Raw genomic sequence first — 19,431 nt, forward strand, 5'->3', positions numbered from 1 at the left:
ATCCTTGTTTCAAGGCTTCCAATGGACTAAAGTCCAATATTCCCTCTCCAAAATAATACAATTGCAAGATTAGCCCATTTGAGAAGGAAACTGCCTTGGTGGGCTGTGAATTAAGTGGGCCCAGGACACTGACTTCATTTGCTTAAATAGTATGTGCGTCAATGAAAGTAATTGCTAAATAAAGAAACCTCCCAGCAATTTTCTTTCAAGTCAACATTCACAAGCTGTGGTTTAGCACTACCCTCCCTTTCGTGAAGCTGTAACGCATTGAAGAGGTTATGAAACTCACAGCATTGGTCTCACAAGGGTGGAGAGAGTGAGGGGGTAAGGACAGTCTAAAGGAAGTTGCCACGTCTGACTCAATGCACATTTTTTTTACCATGACACCTTTTCTTCCAAGGTTACCCCAGGAATCTGGTCAACTGGTATTATTGTTGGATTCCAGGGAAGAGAGGAGGATGTAAAAGGATTAGGGAAAATGCCTGAGGTCCCAAGGGCACTGTGAAATTTGGATAACTTATGAGATTCACTAGCTTTTCTGCTTTGCAGGATAAAGAAAGCGTTTGAGCCATAAATCCTAGGATAGAGAGAGAGGGAAGTAGCTTTTTTTTTTTTTTTTTTAAAGGGATGCTCTTACCTTCTCCATCAAAAATAGGCTGGGTTTCCATGGTAGGTGTTGGCTTCGAACCGTCATCTGAATTGAGGGTTAAAAAGAATCGAAAAGAAACTACCATTATTGAGGTAAATACTATCTACTCTCCAGTACTGTTGAATGATTGGGATTTGTACATGGCCCGGCCAAGTCCAGAAGAGAGAGAAGACAGACAGAACAAAAACACATTATTCAGAGTTTATGCTAACAGCAGTAAGATTTTACATAGCAAGCATGCATCAAACACTATCCCTAGGACTTAAAAGAAGCCTCCCTCCCTCCCTCCCTCCCCAGACCATTGGTGTGCATCACCTGGTAGTCTCCCCTTGTTGTACTGTTCCGGCAATCACCGCCTTAGTTTCAGGTAGCTATATATCCCACCCAGGACATTTTATGAGACAGCCGAGGTCTGGAGATTGCTGTCCCACTGTGTCTTTCTCCTTATTCTTTTTGCTCAAAAGAAAATCTCTTCTTCTGAAACTTACCTGTGCAGCACCTGGCACCAGCATTCACTGCAGAGCTGTTAGAAAGGGTTGGTCAATAGCAAATCTTTTTTCTTACAATGTCTGCATCAATTGCAACGCTGTGGCAATGTCTTCTAATTGCAAAATCGCAGAAAAATAACTTCTCTTAGATTAGCTTTTTCATGTGCAAGAGCGCTCCGTGTCTTCTGATCACAAGTCTTTCATAATTAAAAGCTTCAACCAAAAAAGATTCCACAGAAAAGATAAATCTCAAAATTTAGAGATGGACCATAAATGTTGAGTTTACACTCTGTTTGGCTTAGTATGCCTATCCATAACATCTACAGACCCAGGATTCAGGCTGAGTCTAACTTCCTCAGCGTTCAGAGGGATCTGGATTTCAAGGCCCAGCATGGAGCATTTTTAAAAGGCATTAGGACAGTGGCGTAGCATTAAGTGAGGCAAAGCCTTTGACTGTGGGCAAGCTAAGCTGGAACAAACTGTGGAGGAAAGTTTTTTGTTACATTGCAAGATAAGAATGTAGAACATTGTTGGGATGTAACGTAAGATGAGATTAGTCTAGAATTGTGGGGTTTTTTTTTCCCTTTTTGGAATATAGCCACTTTAAAAATTTACAATTTGTAACAACTATTTTTTGCATATATTATGGACAAAGATGACACTAGGTATCAGCAAAGTTGTCAGTAACCTAAACTGGAAAGTTGCACAGCAAAAATCAGTTGGAGGGGCAAGTTTATGCCAGAAGAGCCATGCTTGCCACTGTCTCCACGACTGTATCAGATGCACAGGGCAGAAGCCATTGGGAAGAAAGGTGCATGGGACAGATCCTCATAGAAGTAGCAAGAACTGTCCTCAGCCTTCCCTTATATTGGTTCCAATTACAAAAGTAAAAGACCATTGGAAGGGGAAGGGAAGGGCAGAGATGGAAAACAGAGCCTTGTAAACTATTTTTCCACCAATACCTGTATTTGCAGTTTCATACAGTGAGCAAAAGCCTGAACACCTCTTCCACAGATCATTAATTTTGTGCATTTCCACAGAAAGCAATCTAATTCACAGATAGAAAAAATGTGCTGGTAATTTCATTTCAACCTCAGAGATCCACTGAAGTAAAGAGGTTGACAGAAACAAGCAAGAGATCCTGTTGTGATTTTCCCTCTTGATCAATGTATTTGTTTTTATGCTTAATTATAAGCATAGCAAAAAATATTTGGAAGAAAAAATACTTACCATTCCTCAGTCAACTCAGAACAAGAGTTTTCCTGTTATTGGGTAGTACCAGTAATACGGATAAGCAGTATTTTTCTTTAAAAGTTTGAGCAATTGCTTTCTTAGAAAAATTTCCCAGATTTTGCTTAATTTAGGAAGTTTTTGCCCTTCAAAGAAATCTCTGGATAAAAGTGAATAGTTGATCTTTACTTTTTTGTCAGAATAGGCTGCTCTGCTTCTACAAGATCCCAGAAACCACAGCTATGACATTTTATTTATTTAGGATGACACTTCACACTATAATGAAGCAGTGAGCAGTATGTAATCAGTATCATTTGCTTTACAGATTGAGAAACCAACCCAAAACTGCAAAAGATACTCATAGAACAACTGGAAAGGTGAATAATTCTTAAGTTATATAAAATAGGAAGAGACCTCACATAAAAAAAATTACCAGCATGATAATAAGTTTATTCCTGTTGTTCTCATTAATGCTTCTGCACCAAGTAATTACAGAACTGCTTTTCAGATTTAAAGCAGCAACCCAGAAGCCAACAATGGAGAAAAATCAGAAGTGGATCTGAGCCACAACACTTTTTATCCAAACCATTATGTGAACTTTGGCAGAACTTGGGACGCTTCAGGTTCAGGGGGTTTCTTTTAGGTTCTTGTGTGTGTGTGAAGAACAGAGACAGTAGCACTTACAATTTGGGAAATACATTCTTCTTAAAGAAAAAGAATTTTGTAGCAGTTTTTGTATAAAGTTAGCCATTAAGCTACTGAAGGGTATTAAACAGTGACAGAATAAATGCAGCAAATAAACAAAAATACCAAACTAACCTTTGAACTGTGTTTTATTTTTAAGATCATCTCAGTAAAATGGCTGTGAACTACACAGTAATTTCCTCACTGAGTTACTAAGGCCAAATTGTCACTAAGTCCACATTGCAGCAGCACCCAGTACAGTGTTAAGGGTTTTGCAAATAGATGGAAGTATAATTATTCCCCTGTTGTTCAAGCAAGTATAGTGCTTTCATCACACATACAAGAAAAAAAATGCAATAGACAAGAGACCTGTAATTAAATTCATCATATTTAAAAAATCAAAAGCAGAGATATTTCCAATTCATTTTTTTAAAGGTCATGAAATAGTCACATAAGACAAAAATTGCACTTTATTAAAAACACCATTCTCACTTCCCAGCTGCCAGCTTCTTACTCTGAAACTACCAAATTTATTTCTTAAACTGGAGAATTCTCAGTAGGTCTCAGTGTTTCAAATTAGCTTATGGCAAAAAGTTTCACTGCTGTTCCCTTTGGGCAGAAGAACAACCCTAATACTCGTCTACTCTCATTTGATTTTTCCTCTCGCCCAATACACCATTCATCACACTGAACATTTGTTCCACTGGCCTCTTTGCTCCTGGTAAACAAGGAGTAAGTTCTATTTTACATACCTGAAAGTTTTGAACACATATTTTGTATTCCTTAAAGAAGCATTTTAACACAGAAGAGAAAAAACAAGTTATTTCAGAGAGCTGGGGTCTGCTGTGATATTATATGAGATGTACAGGATATTGTTACTTTGGAGCCAAAGGTCATTAAATATGTTCAAGTATGATCTATTCCTTTCTTCAAAAAGCTATTAAATTCCACGCTTTCAAAAAAGGCGTGTAACTGCAATAGTTCCTCATGCAGAGCGTGTCACAAACAGAGGGATCAAAGAGGTCAAGTAAGTGCTTCCTAATCCCTCTAGATGGCAATGCTTCTAGATCAGGAACTCACGTACTGCAGAACCATCAAAGATAATTTCCCTTGGTTGCAGAATATTCTCAGAGCCTTGATGAAGAGTGCATTGGCATGCTTCCCTTCCATGTTTTACAAGCCAGCATGAATACCCACTGTGTTTTTCCAAGACAAGCACCAAATACAGACAGAATCACTTAACAGAATACCGGTGATGGGACATAGTTTTAAAGCCATGAAACCCCTTCCCAGTGAGCCTCCTTTTCCTAGGGTACACTTGCAAAAGTTGAACTGATTTTTCTGGCTCAACTGGTGTCAACTTGAAAATGGTATTTTTATCTTATCACTGGTAAGAGTGAAACAGGCAGGTCCAAACAACTCTCCTAAGCCATTTTCACATTAAGATACCATGGCTATAAGCCAGCAGCCCACTTGCACTACCACTGTCAGAGGCTCGTAAGCTTAAGAAAACTTTTTGTTATGTTAGCCTGACAATAACTCGGAACTATTGCTAATGGTGGGCAAGAACTCTTTATGCTCCCACTAGGACTTCCCTCCCTTATCCTTGCAGAATTTCTAGCAAGCATCCACATCTGGAATGACTGCAGTGTACACTGGGGTTAAGGGACAAGGAGATTCAGTTCATGTGAAAGACGACTGTTAAAATGATCTTTTCACTCTGAACGACAGGCACTGAGGCCACGAGCAACTCCAGTTATGTCTGGGGAAAAGTAAACTCCCTGACATAGAAAAAACATAAATTACTACAGAAAAATGTGAAGTAACTGCCTGCTGCTGTGAATCACTGCTCTTGCCTCAACCCATCTAATGGAAGCTGAAGAAAGGGGGAAGTTAGGTGACGGAATTAACCTCCTGTATCGCATCTCCTACCTGGGAAAATATACCCACTGCAAAAGTCATCTATATACTTGTATCACCACGTTGAGAGACTAAGATCTATACTCTTCCTAAGCAACCTCAACCTTCAGTATACCACCTTTGTGTTCTCACTGGAATCCATGAGACATTCTGTAAACATTTCTACCATTTTAAAAAGCGCTAGTTTTTATGGGGTCAACCATCCAGGCCTTGTACAAAATCTAGTCTTTTTTGTAAGTCTACAGCTTGAACATCAAGGGTTCTCAGACTTTTGAGTCAGCCCGATAGAATAAGAGGATGACAATTTTAAGTGCATAGCTCTGCCCTGGGAGGAGGCAGCCTTTGTCCAGTGTCACGTGGTTCCTTTGTTTACCATCATCTGGTTTTTGGGTGAGCCATTACAGAGTGTAGCTGAAGCTAAATAGGCAACTTCGAGCACAGATAGCCAGGACAATGCGTGAATTCTTAGCATGTCCTGTTCAATGTAGCAAAGCCCACCTTAAGTGAGTCTGTCAAACCAACAGGAAGGGAGAACTTTCCTAGGCTTGAGCACTCCTGAGGGACTTAAGTCATACATACACCTTTCTGTAGCTTTAGTAACTGGTCAGATGCAACGAAGACCTGCCAGGTCAACTCAAGCTCCCTTTATATCTGTGCAGTTCCTGAATCTTGAAGATGTAATTTTACAACTTTGACATTTCTACGTATTATCCCCTGGCTTGGGGGTGTTGTTTGAAGTATTAAAAAAAGACAACAAAAACTGTATTTGCACTATATAGGGGTCTTACACAAAAATACACGTCCCTTCAAGTATTGTAGGGGTGGAGCAAATTGTTGCCTTAATCACAATCCTTCCTTACATCAAGTGAAAGAGTTTCAGCAAGTCATAATTTATTTAACAGTCTATGCAACTTTTATGCAGAGACATATATCGCCAATATAAATGCAGAAAGCTAGCAGCTATGCCAAAGAAATGTGAAATTCTTACAACTCAGCCAAATCAAGATAATTTCTTGCCAAGCAGCTGAAATGGAAGTGCACCAGTGCAGATAGACTTCCCTGCCAGGTTTTCACACCCTTTTCCAGTTCTATGCACGGAGATCCCACAGCTGTTAAGAAAAAACCCAACTTTTTAAACCAAATTAGCAAAAGCAAGTTCTCATTCTTTATTGCCTTCATTTTAAGAAACAGCAACAATGTGTTCCCTTCAGATATAACAACCCACAAACACTTGGACACAGACCAAAATATGGAAAAATTTTGCTTAAAAAGATGAAAATGTGCCTAAGTGCTGAACATGAAAGGGCTCTGTATGGCTTAAGGAGCTCTTAACTGCCAAGTTTGACTTGCACTGTCACTGCAGTGATTTTTCCCTTCCTCCATCAACTATTCTGTATGCTGTACAGACATAGGCAGTGTTTACTGCAACACTGCATTCCAGGCACCATCCAGATAGGATGAGGAGCCTTCCCCTGCGCCTTCTGGAAAGCATTAGTTCCCCCCCCCCGCCCTGTCGCTCCCTCCTCACATCTCCCTTGCAGGTGCGTCAACATGAAAAAAGCCACTCAAGCCCCGAGGACTTTGTGGTCCAATGTAGTCAGTGCATTTGTATGGCAGCACAATTCTTTGCCCTGCGAGAAAGCCTATCCCACGCACAGACAGCTGGAAGTAACTCTGACCCCCGTGACACAATTCAAAGCCTCCTCTGTTTGGCTTTTTGATTCCTGATTGACGCATTCACTGCCAGGCGGAGATAAATGCTGCTGGGAGGACAATGTTGATCCGCTCCGACTATTCTTGTGAAGGACTTTTTCAGAATAATAAACAAAAAACATTGGTGTGCTTAAGTGTCTGAATAGAACTGGAGATAGACAGAGAGGGGACCGGAGTGCTTTACAGAGGCTGGCAAGTCGATTGAAGAGTTAATTGTCTGGGCGTACAATGAGTTTATTCTGACCGCAAACAAAGAGCTCTCTCTTCCTGGGCCTGGTCCTTCAAAAGCAAACGTGTCAAAAGGGGTCTGGAGCAGCACTCTGTATTAATAGTGATGCTCTAGTCTCTGGGATTCAGCAGCTTTAAAACTGTTGAATCCCAACATTCAGATCGGATCTCTCTAAAATCCAAAGTCCTCATTTACTGCTTAAGTTCTCAAGGTACTTCTACAGTAATTAGCCAAAACAAACCTGCCCTCTAACTTCTCATTTCTTGTAGCTTTTAGCAAACGGCTCCTTTTGAAAAATAAAGGCACAGCAAGATATTACCCTTCAGACACAATGCTGTAGACACCTTCCCCAAAATGAGATCCAGTTTTATATTATTTCAATTATGTATCATTTAACAGGAGTCAGTTTAAACAAAACAAGTGGCCCTGAATGTCTCATACTTGGGAAGATACAGATTCCCAGTCCACATCTGGACCTGCATTTCAGAGCTTGCACTATAATAGGTCAAACCAACACAATGTCCAAACACACCCCCTGCCTCTGGGAAAGTTCAGATCCAGATTCAGATTTGAACTCTGCAGGTTGAACCAAGCCCTATGGTAATTACCACTTAAATACCTGACTCACTTTTATAAGTTATGCAAACCTTTCTGGGGAGAAAAAAAAAAAAATCTTCTTAGTACTGCTGCATGGAGGACAATGCAGCTGAAAACTAAGCCGTTACACTTTACCACTTTGGTGGCAAAACTCTTATGGATTTTAGTGCCAATGCAAAGAGAGACATACATGTTATTCTAGGAACAAGCAGCAGCCATGAAGGCTCAGAGAATCAAGCTGAGATGGTTGTGAACTTTCTAGTGATGTAAATTTTCTTCAGCACTTGTGAAAAGTTGTTGTTTTAACCCACTCATAGAAATGTAGCATTTCAAATGGTATTTTTCCTCAGGTATATGGGCATGCTTCCAAGCAGAAGACAAAGCAAGAACCTTAAAATAAGTCAGCATTTAGAGCACTCACCTAATTCAAACTTGAGACCCACCTTTTGCTCTCCCCTTTCTCAAGCTAAGATCCCAACCACAGTGCTATCAACTAATTTGGGAGGACAGCAGGGAACCAAAAGTTTCTGTGATCTCTTTTGTTCTAGCGAGTAATAAATGAGGGGTCCAAGACCTTGAAACCCGTGAAATAAGGTTTCTTGATTTTCAGCCAGTTTCTCTCCAAATGGTGAACAGTAAACTGCAGTTTTAACCAATTTCACAGGCTTGGAGTTTTGGACAAGAAGCAGCAGTATCTCTCAAGTAACCTGAATACAGAAGTAATTCAGAACAAGGAACCTGCACGCAGTCCTGCTGTTTTGAACTTAACTAGAATTTTCAGTTCATTTTTGGGCCAAAGTCCAGCACAGAGATCTTCTTTTCTATCAAAGCAATTTTTCCATAAGAGATGGGCAGAGAAGCAGATTATCAGATTTCAGTTTGGTTAATAGAGCATTTCTAAGGTCAAATGCAAGGAAGCATGGATGGAGAAGACCTGTCATTGAGCATAGGGTTTACCTTATGCAGTTTTACTGCATACAATACATAAAATTTTCAGACTCCATAGCCATATTCATAGCCAAATTCCTACCCAAAAGGCAAAACAGGTCTCTTCAAAGATTTAGAAGTAATGTGAAAATAAATGCCCAAGGCCAGATTTGAACCTTATCTGCTAAAAAGAAGAAGCAGGTAATAAAGATCAGGGTAGTTTGACACCATCTCCAGTTTAGAGTTGCACAAAAAGCTTTGTTTTGATCAATGTGGAATCACTCTCAAGCTGTGAAGGCATTGTCCCCCCACCATCTTCAGAGACTTGTTATTCCTACCCTCCCCCAACACTCCCCGCAGCAGTTTCATTTGTGAAGAAAGACAGAAATCATGTGGCGTCGTATGACTTGGAAATACACCCTGTTGTCATCAGCCCTGACCTACAGAACCAAGTCTTAACTCCTTCAGTTACGTCCCTTCCCCAAAGAGAATGGCATCTAGCTTGGCAATGGTTTTAATTGTCTTGATTTAAGTCAAAATCTTCAATTCATTCCCAGAATGGCTCAAATTGCCAGGAGAAGAAAAAAAAAAAAAAAAAAAAGAAACTTAAAAGAACCTGATTATCATCCATTCAAAGGCTCTTAAGGGAGCTGCTAAGATGCAAATCATATATATATTTGTTAATCTACCATTTCCACTGTATCAGATTTGACCATTTCTCTCTTTGAGCCAAGTTCTTCCCTTCCCTCACAGGCAAAGTGTCGCAATTCTTTGGAAGAAGGCAGTACTTCCCTGGAATTGCTACATCTTTTCTATCCTGCTGCTGTTCTTGCCACCCTGCTGAGATAATAATCAAAAAAGTCATTTCTTAATGACTGTATAAACTATGCAATACTTTCATCTTGAAAAATGAGCATATTCCCAATCCCACAGTGTCAGAGTTTATCATCCTTTGTATTTTTCATATACCTCATGAAATCAGCTAGGCAGCAGCAGGGACAACACTAAAATCCCTGTTTGTCCTAGAGTCCATTGGCCCCATTGTACAGCTTGCCTAGAAATGCTGCATGTAAATGACATCCATTTACATGTAAACCTGTTTATTTCACAGCAGATAATTTCAGAACATAGCATTTTGCAGCACACAAGCTGCGAGCGCATCCCCACCAGCCATGCAAGCATGGTTAAAAACGCTAGTTCAACTACATGTTGAGGAATGAGAAGTGGAGCAAAGCTCGGAGCCCCAGCTCAGTTTCTGGCTCTGCTTTGGTCATCTGGCAAGTTTTCAGGCAAGATCACAGCCTGCCTGTCATAGCAGACCAAGGTTTCACAGCTTCTAGCAATGTTCTGCACAGCTACAGATGAGAACCTGTGACTACCACTGAGAGTGGCTATTTTCCTTACATACCAGCAGCAATTTCAGTGACATAAAAAGCTCAGCTACAACACACAGGAAGGCTATCAGAATACCTTCTAACCTAAAGAACTCATATAGGCTGCAGAAAGAGGCTCCCTATGGAAGTAAAGAATATTTTTCATTCAGCTGCGTACTTAGCTGTCCTTCAAAAGTCTAATGTCATCCCCCTACTGATACACACACCCAAGGAAAAATGGAGGGACAGCTAAAAGAACCAAGGGGGCTGGATGGCTTTTGGGACTGCATCAAAAACTACCCGTTACCAAAAATCATGACTGTCGTGGTTTAGCCCCAGCCAGCAACTAAGCACCACGCAGCCGCTCGCTCACTCCCCCTACCCCGATGGGATGGGGCAGAGAATCGGAGGAGTAAGAGTGAGAAACACTCCTGGGTTGAGATAAGAACAGTTTAATAATTGAAATAAAGTAAAATAGTAATGCTAATAGTAACAGTATAATAATGATAATAATAATGATACACGAAGCAAGTGATGCACAATGCAATTGCTCACCACCCACCGACCGATACCCAGACAGTTCCCGAGCAGCGATCGCTGCTCCCTGGCCACCCCCCCCCAGTTTAAATACTGAGCATGACGTCATATGGTATGGAATAGCCCTTTGGTCAGTTTGGATCAACTATTCTGGCTGTGCCCCCTCCCAGTTTCTTGTGCACCTGGCAGAGCATGGGAAGCTGAAAAAGTCCTTGACTAGCATAAGCAGTACTCAGCAACAACTAAAAACATCAGCATGTTATCAACATTCTTCTCCTACTAAATCCAAAACACAGCACTATGCCTGCTGCTAGGAAGAAAATTAACTCTATCCCAGCCGAAACCAGGACAATGACTATCTGATTCTTGCTGAAGAATCATGACATATTTCCTAATGGACAATGGCAGCTGACTGTGGGGATGGCACTCAGTTTCAAAACTGAGTCTCCAAGGCTCACTTTGACCAGCAGACACCTTCACAGGTCTACTGGCATAGAAAAGCTTTGCTGTGGTAAATGCAACCCAGCAATTATATGGCTGTAAATCCAGCACTTCCCTTTTTCTTTAGAGAAAAAGATCAAGGTAATGAAGAGGAGAGGAAGAACAGGAATAACCTTATTCTTCAGGGAGATAAACAATTGAAAGGAAATAAAACAGCTGTAATAAACAGCGAATAAAGAGGAATTAGGCCCTGCATCTGTGTAACAAAAGTGGTATCCAAGTGCATATCAATATAGGCTACAACCAAATTATTTGGAAAAGGTCATGCCAATCCACAGAAGGGATGTTGGGCCATCTTGTCCCAAGAAGGAGTACTGTCCATAGTAATAAAGGGAGAAAAGGGAGGTGAGTTGGAAGAGGCAGTACGGTACATGGCTGCTCCAGACAGTCCTGGCACTAAGCTTCACATGGAAAGTGGAGAGGACAGGCAGAACACAGAAAAACAGAGCAGCAATATTGTAAGGGCTGGGTAAATCACAGTCCCCCTGCAGCAAGAGTTGGAGTACACACTATTAGGAATGTTTGTTGGGTTTTTTTTCCAAAGCAGAAACACCTCCTAAGTGTCAGTGTTAGTTACACTGTGGAGTGAGTGATGAAATCAAGGAATCAGCAACAGCCAGCATTGAGAAAGTTCAAAAATAGATTGAAGGAGGGGAAGAAGAGGAAGAGAGGCTTACTTTTTTGTATAGTTTCCTACTTGGTAGAAGAACACATTTTTATCTCACCCTCTACGCACTAAAAGTATGATAGATACTGCAGGATTTTAAACCACAGTATCTTAATTTTGAACCATCTTCCATTTGGCTCACTGTCTTGAGTGACATTTGAAATAAAACAGGAAACAAAAAAGTTTCCACTCAAAGAAATATTTCACTTAAGACACCATATCTCATAGCAAGATTTTTAGCACTTGACACTGCCCCAAACTTGGAGAGACGTTTGCAGAAAGCTCTATAGCACTGTCAACAGCTGCCTGATCACAGTTGGCAAAAGCAACAACCACCATTTAATTGCTTAATTTAGCCTCTCTGGTTTGATTCTACCTACAATATATCACGTCTTCTTTCAGGAGCCTCTGCTTTGATGTGAAGTATTCTCTGTTTCCCCCCAACACACACACACACACACACTCGACTACCTCTCCCAAAAGGCTGCTCAGAGTCCACAATCAGCTCCACCTTGCCACTTCCAGGCTGTGTTAGAGGCCAGATACCTGCAGCTGTGGAAAGGGGAGCACATCTGAAAAGCCCACAAGGACATTGTGATTCTGATCTTAGACTGCTTTGCTGAATGAAATAAAAAATTAACGATTGTTGTGCAAGCTTCATATAAGTGATGATCAGATCTCTAGCTTTGGGAACATTTTAGAAGCTACCCAAAATATATGTTGGTGGCCTGGGGCAAGGGGCATGAGGGGTGTGATCGGAACCTCACAGTCTCTCTTCCCTCTCTCCCCAACATCACACACATTCCCTTTCACTCCTCTCCTTCCAGCTCTGGTCTCTTCAAGGTAAAGACTATAAATTTCCCCACATCTTCAAGGAATATGGCCTACAAGTGGGGGGTGGAGACGGCAGCAAATTTCCCAGATCAATGGCCATTTGAAATTCAGACATATGGCTGAAGCCCTACAGCTGCATGTGTTAATTACCACACGTGTCCCCTGTAAAGCAGTCTGTTAAACACAAAAAGAAAACAGAAGAGAAAAAAGCCGTTCCAAGGGATTAAGTAAATAGTCTAAATTTTTGACCCTGCTCCCCCAGACACATGTCCGTGTATAAGAACACAAGCTCCCTTCCTTTCTCCTGACACCTGCATGCTGAGGAAGTAAAAGACCCCTTCCATCTATAGCCATGTGCATTGAACCTATCTCAAAGTGTACTTTCCCCCTTCCAGCTCCCCCTTCCCCCTGCCCAGCCCCTTCTCTTGCCAGCCCCTCTCCCTTTCTCCTTTAGAGGGCTAATTCCTGGCTGACAACCAGACTAGTCTTGGGCTTACAATACGCCTTTTCATTTCCTCACAGGCAAAGAGAATGGATACCTCTCTGCTACGTCTGTATTGCATGTGTGCCAATGAGGGAAAGGGGAAAAAACCCTAACTATATTTTTTTTACCGCTTGTTTCTGCAGTTTTCCCCACCCCCGGGATCATTAAGAGTAGAGGTTCAGAGCTTTAGGGTGTGAGCACAACTCTGCTCTCTAACTGTACTGCCCCAGCTAGTTCACTCCAGGATCTGAATTTAGTCTAAAGGAGTTTTTAGACTTGATTATGAAAATGAAGGAATACTTTTTATATATGAGGGAAGGAATGGGGAAGAATGGAGGGCAGGCAGATAGGCAGGGTAACTGAGTAGTGCTGGAAGGACCTTCAAAGGATCTAATATCCTTCAGAAGGAAATCTGTACGTACAGGACAAAGCGTGTCTCAAAAATGTACACAGAGTACAAGTGACAGCACATTCTCAAAATTAAAATATTTTTATTTCAAGAGGAGGAAGGTCATTCCTCAAACTTACAGACTGCCAGACATCTACAGATTGACTGTTCAAAACGAGCTCAAGACAACTGATCTTAAGAACCGTCATCGTTTAAAGGCATATTTGTGAGCAGCTGAACAGTCAAGATGAAACCTGTCAAGTCCTCACACTTGAGAACTGCTTTGCTGCAGCACCTAAAGGTCCCAAGCTGAGCACAGTGACATGCAATAAAAGACACGGACACAGCCCAGAGAAATTCAGTCTGTCAGGAAGACTTCTCCCATCCCTAGCTTTTATTAAAGCATTTTGCAATACATCTCCCTTGCTGTCAACATAAAACAAAAACCCAGATGAGCGCATGTTGGGAAGCTATTATTCCAGCTAGATCTGTTCTAAAGATGCTTTAATTCCCATAGGTACCATCTCAGGAACTTGAACAAACATTGTGGTTGCCTCTCTGGCTTCCCCCTACCTTATTTACAAGCACACATGCTCTGCATGTATTCAAGCTTTCCCATCACAATTTCATAGTTATCTCTCTTATAGAGAAACATCGACAGAGCTCATGGGGCAAAGGAGTTGAAAGAAACGTACTTCCAGTCCCTCAACCGAACCTCTGCACCCATGATAAAATAGATTTCCTGGTGCATTACATTGATTTGAAAGAAAACACCACTAACATTCAGATGTCTAGATTCTTTTGCAGGATGCGAATACTCAAACAAAATAGGGTCATGTTAGGTTGGTACAAGAAAACAACTTCTAGCTTCACTTATCTGCAAACCCAGCAATTTCTCCAATTTATCCTCAGGTTTATTTTTAAGAAACAGCTACAGAAGACAGGAAGTCTAGGACTATTAATTTCAAAGTTATAATGATGCTGTTTTAAAGGATTTAGAGAAATACATAGCGTAATAGTATAACATCTTGGCATGCTGATCCAGACACTCAAAGAGCATGGGAAGAATTTTTTTAACAACTCTTTAAAAAAGAAAAGGTGTTGAGGCCACATAGCTACGAAGTATTTAAACGACAAAAACAACCCACAGACCCCAGAACTATTCCATTTCTCTGGAAGCTGTAATTGGTCAGACACCAGAAATCTGTGTATAGCACATAAACAGTTAATAATACCTTAACAGATGTTGCTTAATCAATTGTTAGTCTGCTTATTAGATCTACTCACCAGGCTGCTCAATACCATGACTTAATCATTTAAAAACCTTTACAGCTGTCCTTAAGACATTACAGACATGAGTAGTCTGTAGATTGCTATAATAACACTTGTAAACTACAATTTTATTAAGTCATATTATATAGACTAACCTACCGATTAGAACTGTTGCTTTATAGATGAAAGCAGAATTCTTGCATTATATCAAACAAAATATACTTTAAAACAGAACTTGCCTTCTGCTTAAACTTGCCAATGAAACTTTCTTCAGCCTCAAATTTGATACATATGTTCTGAGGCCCACAAAAAAATGTCTTCATGAAAATTAAACAATTTCAGACAAGTCAGTGATATGGGGACCCAAAAAGATTGTTTTTAATTCTACTGTTTATGTAGCAAATTTGAGGTCGAATTTTTCTTCTAGACCTTAATATTTTAAAAATCTGTTTGATTTATGAGATATATCCAAGTGTTTCTTAGAACATTGCTCTACTCTGGAAAAGTGATCCAGTGCACATAGTATTGTAAAATTACATTCCTCTGTTCTTACAAAAATTGATCACAACTCCCAGCGAAAAGCTGGGTTCTCTCTATCTTATAAAATCTGTAATACTGGCAAACTACAATCTGCCATACCTGTGAAATTCACTTGCCTTCTACAATTACATTTAATTGGAATTTAATAAACAATTTTGTAGATTACATACAGTATAGGGATAGCAATAGGAACCAGACGGAATTCTGAATATTTACGAACTGGCAAACCCACTGATTAAAGTAATGGTATTTTTTACAGAACTATTTTTATAATAGAGAAGCAAACTTCAATTCCACTGCTAAGTTTGCTCAGAAATATAAGCTAACCAAAATCTTATGTGCTACAAATTCCATCTACAGAATTTTTTATTCACAGCCCACTCAGGCCTTTGCAGGACAGTGGTTTTGTTGCACTAATCTCTCCCAGTTACTTCTCAGTCACCTGAGTTTTTACCCCAGTTTCACAAAAAGCCGCACACATTCACGTTTCTCCCAGAGATTATTTCCTGCCCCCTGTTAAATTTTATCAGGGTAGACTGAGAAACTGTCACCATCAGCGCGTGGTACGACAAATCAAGCTTTTTCACAACCAGAGGACTTGGAGCATTCACGTAGGACATGCACAGCAAATCTGCTGATTTCAGGAAGCAGACTTATTACATATATCTATGTATAGCACAGTCTGACTTTCCACGTAGCTACACTACACACGCAGCTCTGCCCAGGAGCATCAAATTGCATGCACACACTATGTGTACACATGTATATTTTACCCAGACAAGACCTGACAGAAACATGTCAGTCCTGGTCTAGGAATATTATGTGACAAAGTTCAACAGTTCAGAAAGCAATTTTTGCACAAAAATTCTCCTTCATCCAGACTTACAAACTAGTATATTATTTATTTAAAAATAAATACATAAAATAAGGGATCCAGAAGAATTGTTTGGGTAGCACTGCAGACTTAGTACCTGCTAATGTTCTGCAAAAAACTCATCATAAGATGGTGTTCACCAGCCAGAACCATCACTTGACTTCACACTGCCCCAGTGAACTTGTATTTCTTTCACCTCACTGATGAAGGCCACACAATATTTCTCCATCTTTCCTGTATTGTCCACAAGCTGCTAAAGACATCACAAAGCATTTTCTCAGTATTTATGAGATTGGAGAGGCAGGAATAATTGGGCACTTGAAGCTTGGTTTATGTAATAGCACAGCTCTGTTTCAGATCTGATCAGTACCCAGCTGAATCCAGAAAGAACTGGAGAAGGTAAAGACCAAAGTCCCAGTCTCAGGTTTTGATCACATTTCAACTTGACGTTTTTGTCAAGATATTACCTGTCTTCTGAGATGTACTAACCACTGTGGAGGCAGCGTGCTCCCCTCCCCGTGAGCAGGTGAATTACTGCCAGCTGCACCTGACTTCTTACCACCAGCAGACAAAGCTTCCAGGTCTCCATGCACAAACAGTTCATTTATTTACATCAGCACAAGCCATCCTCCACTTGGGTTTGCCTGAGGAGAGCATTCACCCTTTACTGCTCAGTCTAATTACTGACTCAGACTAATGGCTCATTACTGATTCAAATTGCTCAGTCTACTGGCTGCACAACTAGGCCATTAACATTTTCTAGAGGTAACACTCTTGGAAACCAGCAGGAAGAGAGCCACAGAATGGGCCAACTTGCCCAGAGAATTTCCCTGCAACAAAGCCTGCCTTCAAGCCTATTTCTCACAGTTAAACCCACAAAAAGGAACACAATTCTAGATGTTTAATTGACAGGAATTTTAAGTTGTTCATCTCAGGTTCCTCAAATTGCTTCAGTGTTTTCTCATAGGCTGCAAACTGATTGGGCAAAGCTTTTCACAACTCCATACAAGAGTCATGTCTACATGTAAGATAGTAAGTGTAGAATGAGGTCAACCCAGGCTTTGCCTTCTGTGGGACCATCAGAGCTTACATTTCACCAACATCACTGTACCTGCCCCAGGTTCAGGGAATTGCAGATGCTATTGCCAGCTTTTGCAATAGGGAAACAAAGCAAGTCAAAACAGGCCTGGAACTTTATGCACTGCAAGAGACTTTATGAAAGAAAAAGGGAGTTCATACCAGTCAAGACTCTTCATGACTGACACTGACAGTTTATCCAGCCCATATTCACCCTGTAGCTGCATCATCTTTTAATCCCAGATTATAGAACCAAGCCTCCTTTCTCATTTCCTTCCTTCAGTTGATTTAAAAATGGCATCAACACCTGATTTAAAAATGGTATCAACACCTCTCACACAGTGTCCACAACAGTTAACCACTAATGAACCAGTATCCCCACTTAGATTTTTCTTTTCCCCCCTCTTCACTCATTTCCAATCTCTCCACTTTTATTTCACTCAGTTTCCAGTTTTAAGAAGGAAGACCAAGTGACTTTATGGAGATAAGCAATGACATGGCTGCTTTTTACATCCCTCTGTCTCCTGAACAGCCTACTTTTTAAAACCTGCTTGGTGACTGCAAAAGACAGTACTCACGGCTGCAATATGCCAAATCTGTAGCTTTGAGGTCCTAAAGCCCCAGCATTCCTCAGATAAAGAAAATAAAATTTTGTTTTGTTTCGTGTTTGCTTGTTTTGTTTCAAACGTGTGGCACAATTTCCCTTTGCCTGGAAAGGAACGTTCTGCATTCTTTAGGCAGGGAAGAAATCCAGTCACGTTGGCTCCAAGGATGCCTTTCGCTCATTCTTAAAACATTAACAACCTCCCAGTGGGAGAGAGGGGGGAGATCCAGCCCTCTAGGGGACAGCATGCATCTTCCAAGTCTCTCAGGCCTTTCAAACTAAGCAGCAACTGGAGTAAATTAGTGCAAGAAGCTCCTTACAAAAAAGGGCTGTACAAGGAACAAGCCAGAATAAGGAACAGACAGCAACAGAAGTCTGCAGGTTCTGGATATCCTAATCCCACCCAATAATAACTGCATTCCCTGACAAAGGTCTTGGAAACTTGTTCTTCACTTGCAGGCTGAATTCAGCCTAGAAAGAACAGTGGTAAATGTCTGAGCTGCAAAGTCCACACACCGAGCATGTCCTGGAGAACCTGTGTTTCCATTCCACCTCATACAAACATGCCTCTAACTCCCCAGGCCCAGGTCTGCTCTGCCTTCCAGCAACAGAGCACTTCTCAGACACAGAACAAATCAATACGTACTATTTTAAAATTTTAAGTTTGGTGCCAATTTAATTTGTTTTAAATTACCTTACAGGGCAAATCTTATGAGTAACTGGCATTGCATCATACAGCAATAGCTGCAATGTAAACATGGGCAACCAGAGTAGGGGATTTAAAAATAAAAAGGATTTCTTGCAGAAAGCTCCACAGAGCCACTTCTGGAACTACATGCCAAGCCACATGACCATAAAGCCATTTCATTTTCTTTTCATCAGTAGTGAGGGAGCTTGTGAGTGAAATCACGTTACCTCACATCTGCTGGTAACTCCATCATACCTATTGACCCCCAGAAATTAGGGCTAAACAGGATGGAAAAGAGGCCAAAATATTTGGAGAAAGAGAGTTATTACCAATAACCAGCCCTTTTCTCCTTCCAACATTAATTTGTCTCTTCTAAAGGAGAGCTAATACGCTAATAAAGTCTTCCTTTTCATTTATTACCCAACAACTTAAGCCTACCCATCTGCACTGTTTCTAAGGCAGAGCAGCCTCCATCCAAAAAACTATTTTGCCCTGAAGACTTGAAAGGCACCAGCATCACACAAAGTTTATTAGCTCCATATTTTACATTCCTGTATGAATGGGACAAAAGAAATCACTTTTGTGAGTCTTAGCTATTCCTTTTCCTCCTGAGAGAGTCTATTCTGTGCCAGACAATGCTCTTTGACTCAGAGACCCTCACCCAGGGATGGAGACAGGAGTCTGCTGTGCAGTGGGAAAAGTCCAAAAGCTCCCAAGCCAGATGGCAGTTGCCCAAAGTCATGTCAGAAGTTTCCAAGATGTGCTTCTACAACAGAAAGGTCATCACTGACCCAGTTTCTGCTGGACCCCTCCTCATCCTGCCTTTTTTGTCTTCCCGCAAAGAGCAATCTCTGCAGAAGGAGTCTGAACACTCAGGTAGAATGGATAGTCATATGCATGCTGGCTAGCCACCAGTCTTCAGAGAAGCCAGACCTCCAGCAACCACCTTGCTTCAAGGAAGCCAAGCTGTTCTTGGTTCCAACTTCCTTACAACAAGACTGGAATTTTGAATCAAGGTAACTTAAGTCAAGAAGAAACACTGATAAGAAAGTCAAATTCATTTTTAGATAGGCATTTATCACTAGCCGAAAAAGTAGTGCTAAGTCCATCAAATTTTAAACCAAATTATTTCAGCTTCTAAAAGCCCTCTTGATT

The 19,431-nt window shown here is 40.9% G+C and overlaps 1 protein-coding gene across 1 annotated transcript in view; it reads right to left on the bottom strand.

The window, feature by feature from the left end:
• The window catches only part of SMOC1 (SPARC related modular calcium binding 1), a 133,016-nt gene that overhangs the window by 45,421 nt on the left and 68,164 nt on the right, over positions 1-19,431 (bottom strand). Inside the window, exon 6 of the mRNA XM_075712416.1 lies at positions 638-727. Coding sequence (XP_075568531.1) covers positions 638-727 — 90 coding nt within the window. The remainder of the gene's footprint in view (positions 1-637; positions 728-19,431) is intronic.

This window comes from Pelecanus crispus, chromosome 6 (assembly GCF_030463565.1).
Source record: "Pelecanus crispus isolate bPelCri1 chromosome 6, bPelCri1.pri, whole genome shotgun sequence".
Classification (NCBI taxonomy): domain Eukaryota; kingdom Metazoa; phylum Chordata; class Aves; order Pelecaniformes; family Pelecanidae; genus Pelecanus; species Pelecanus crispus.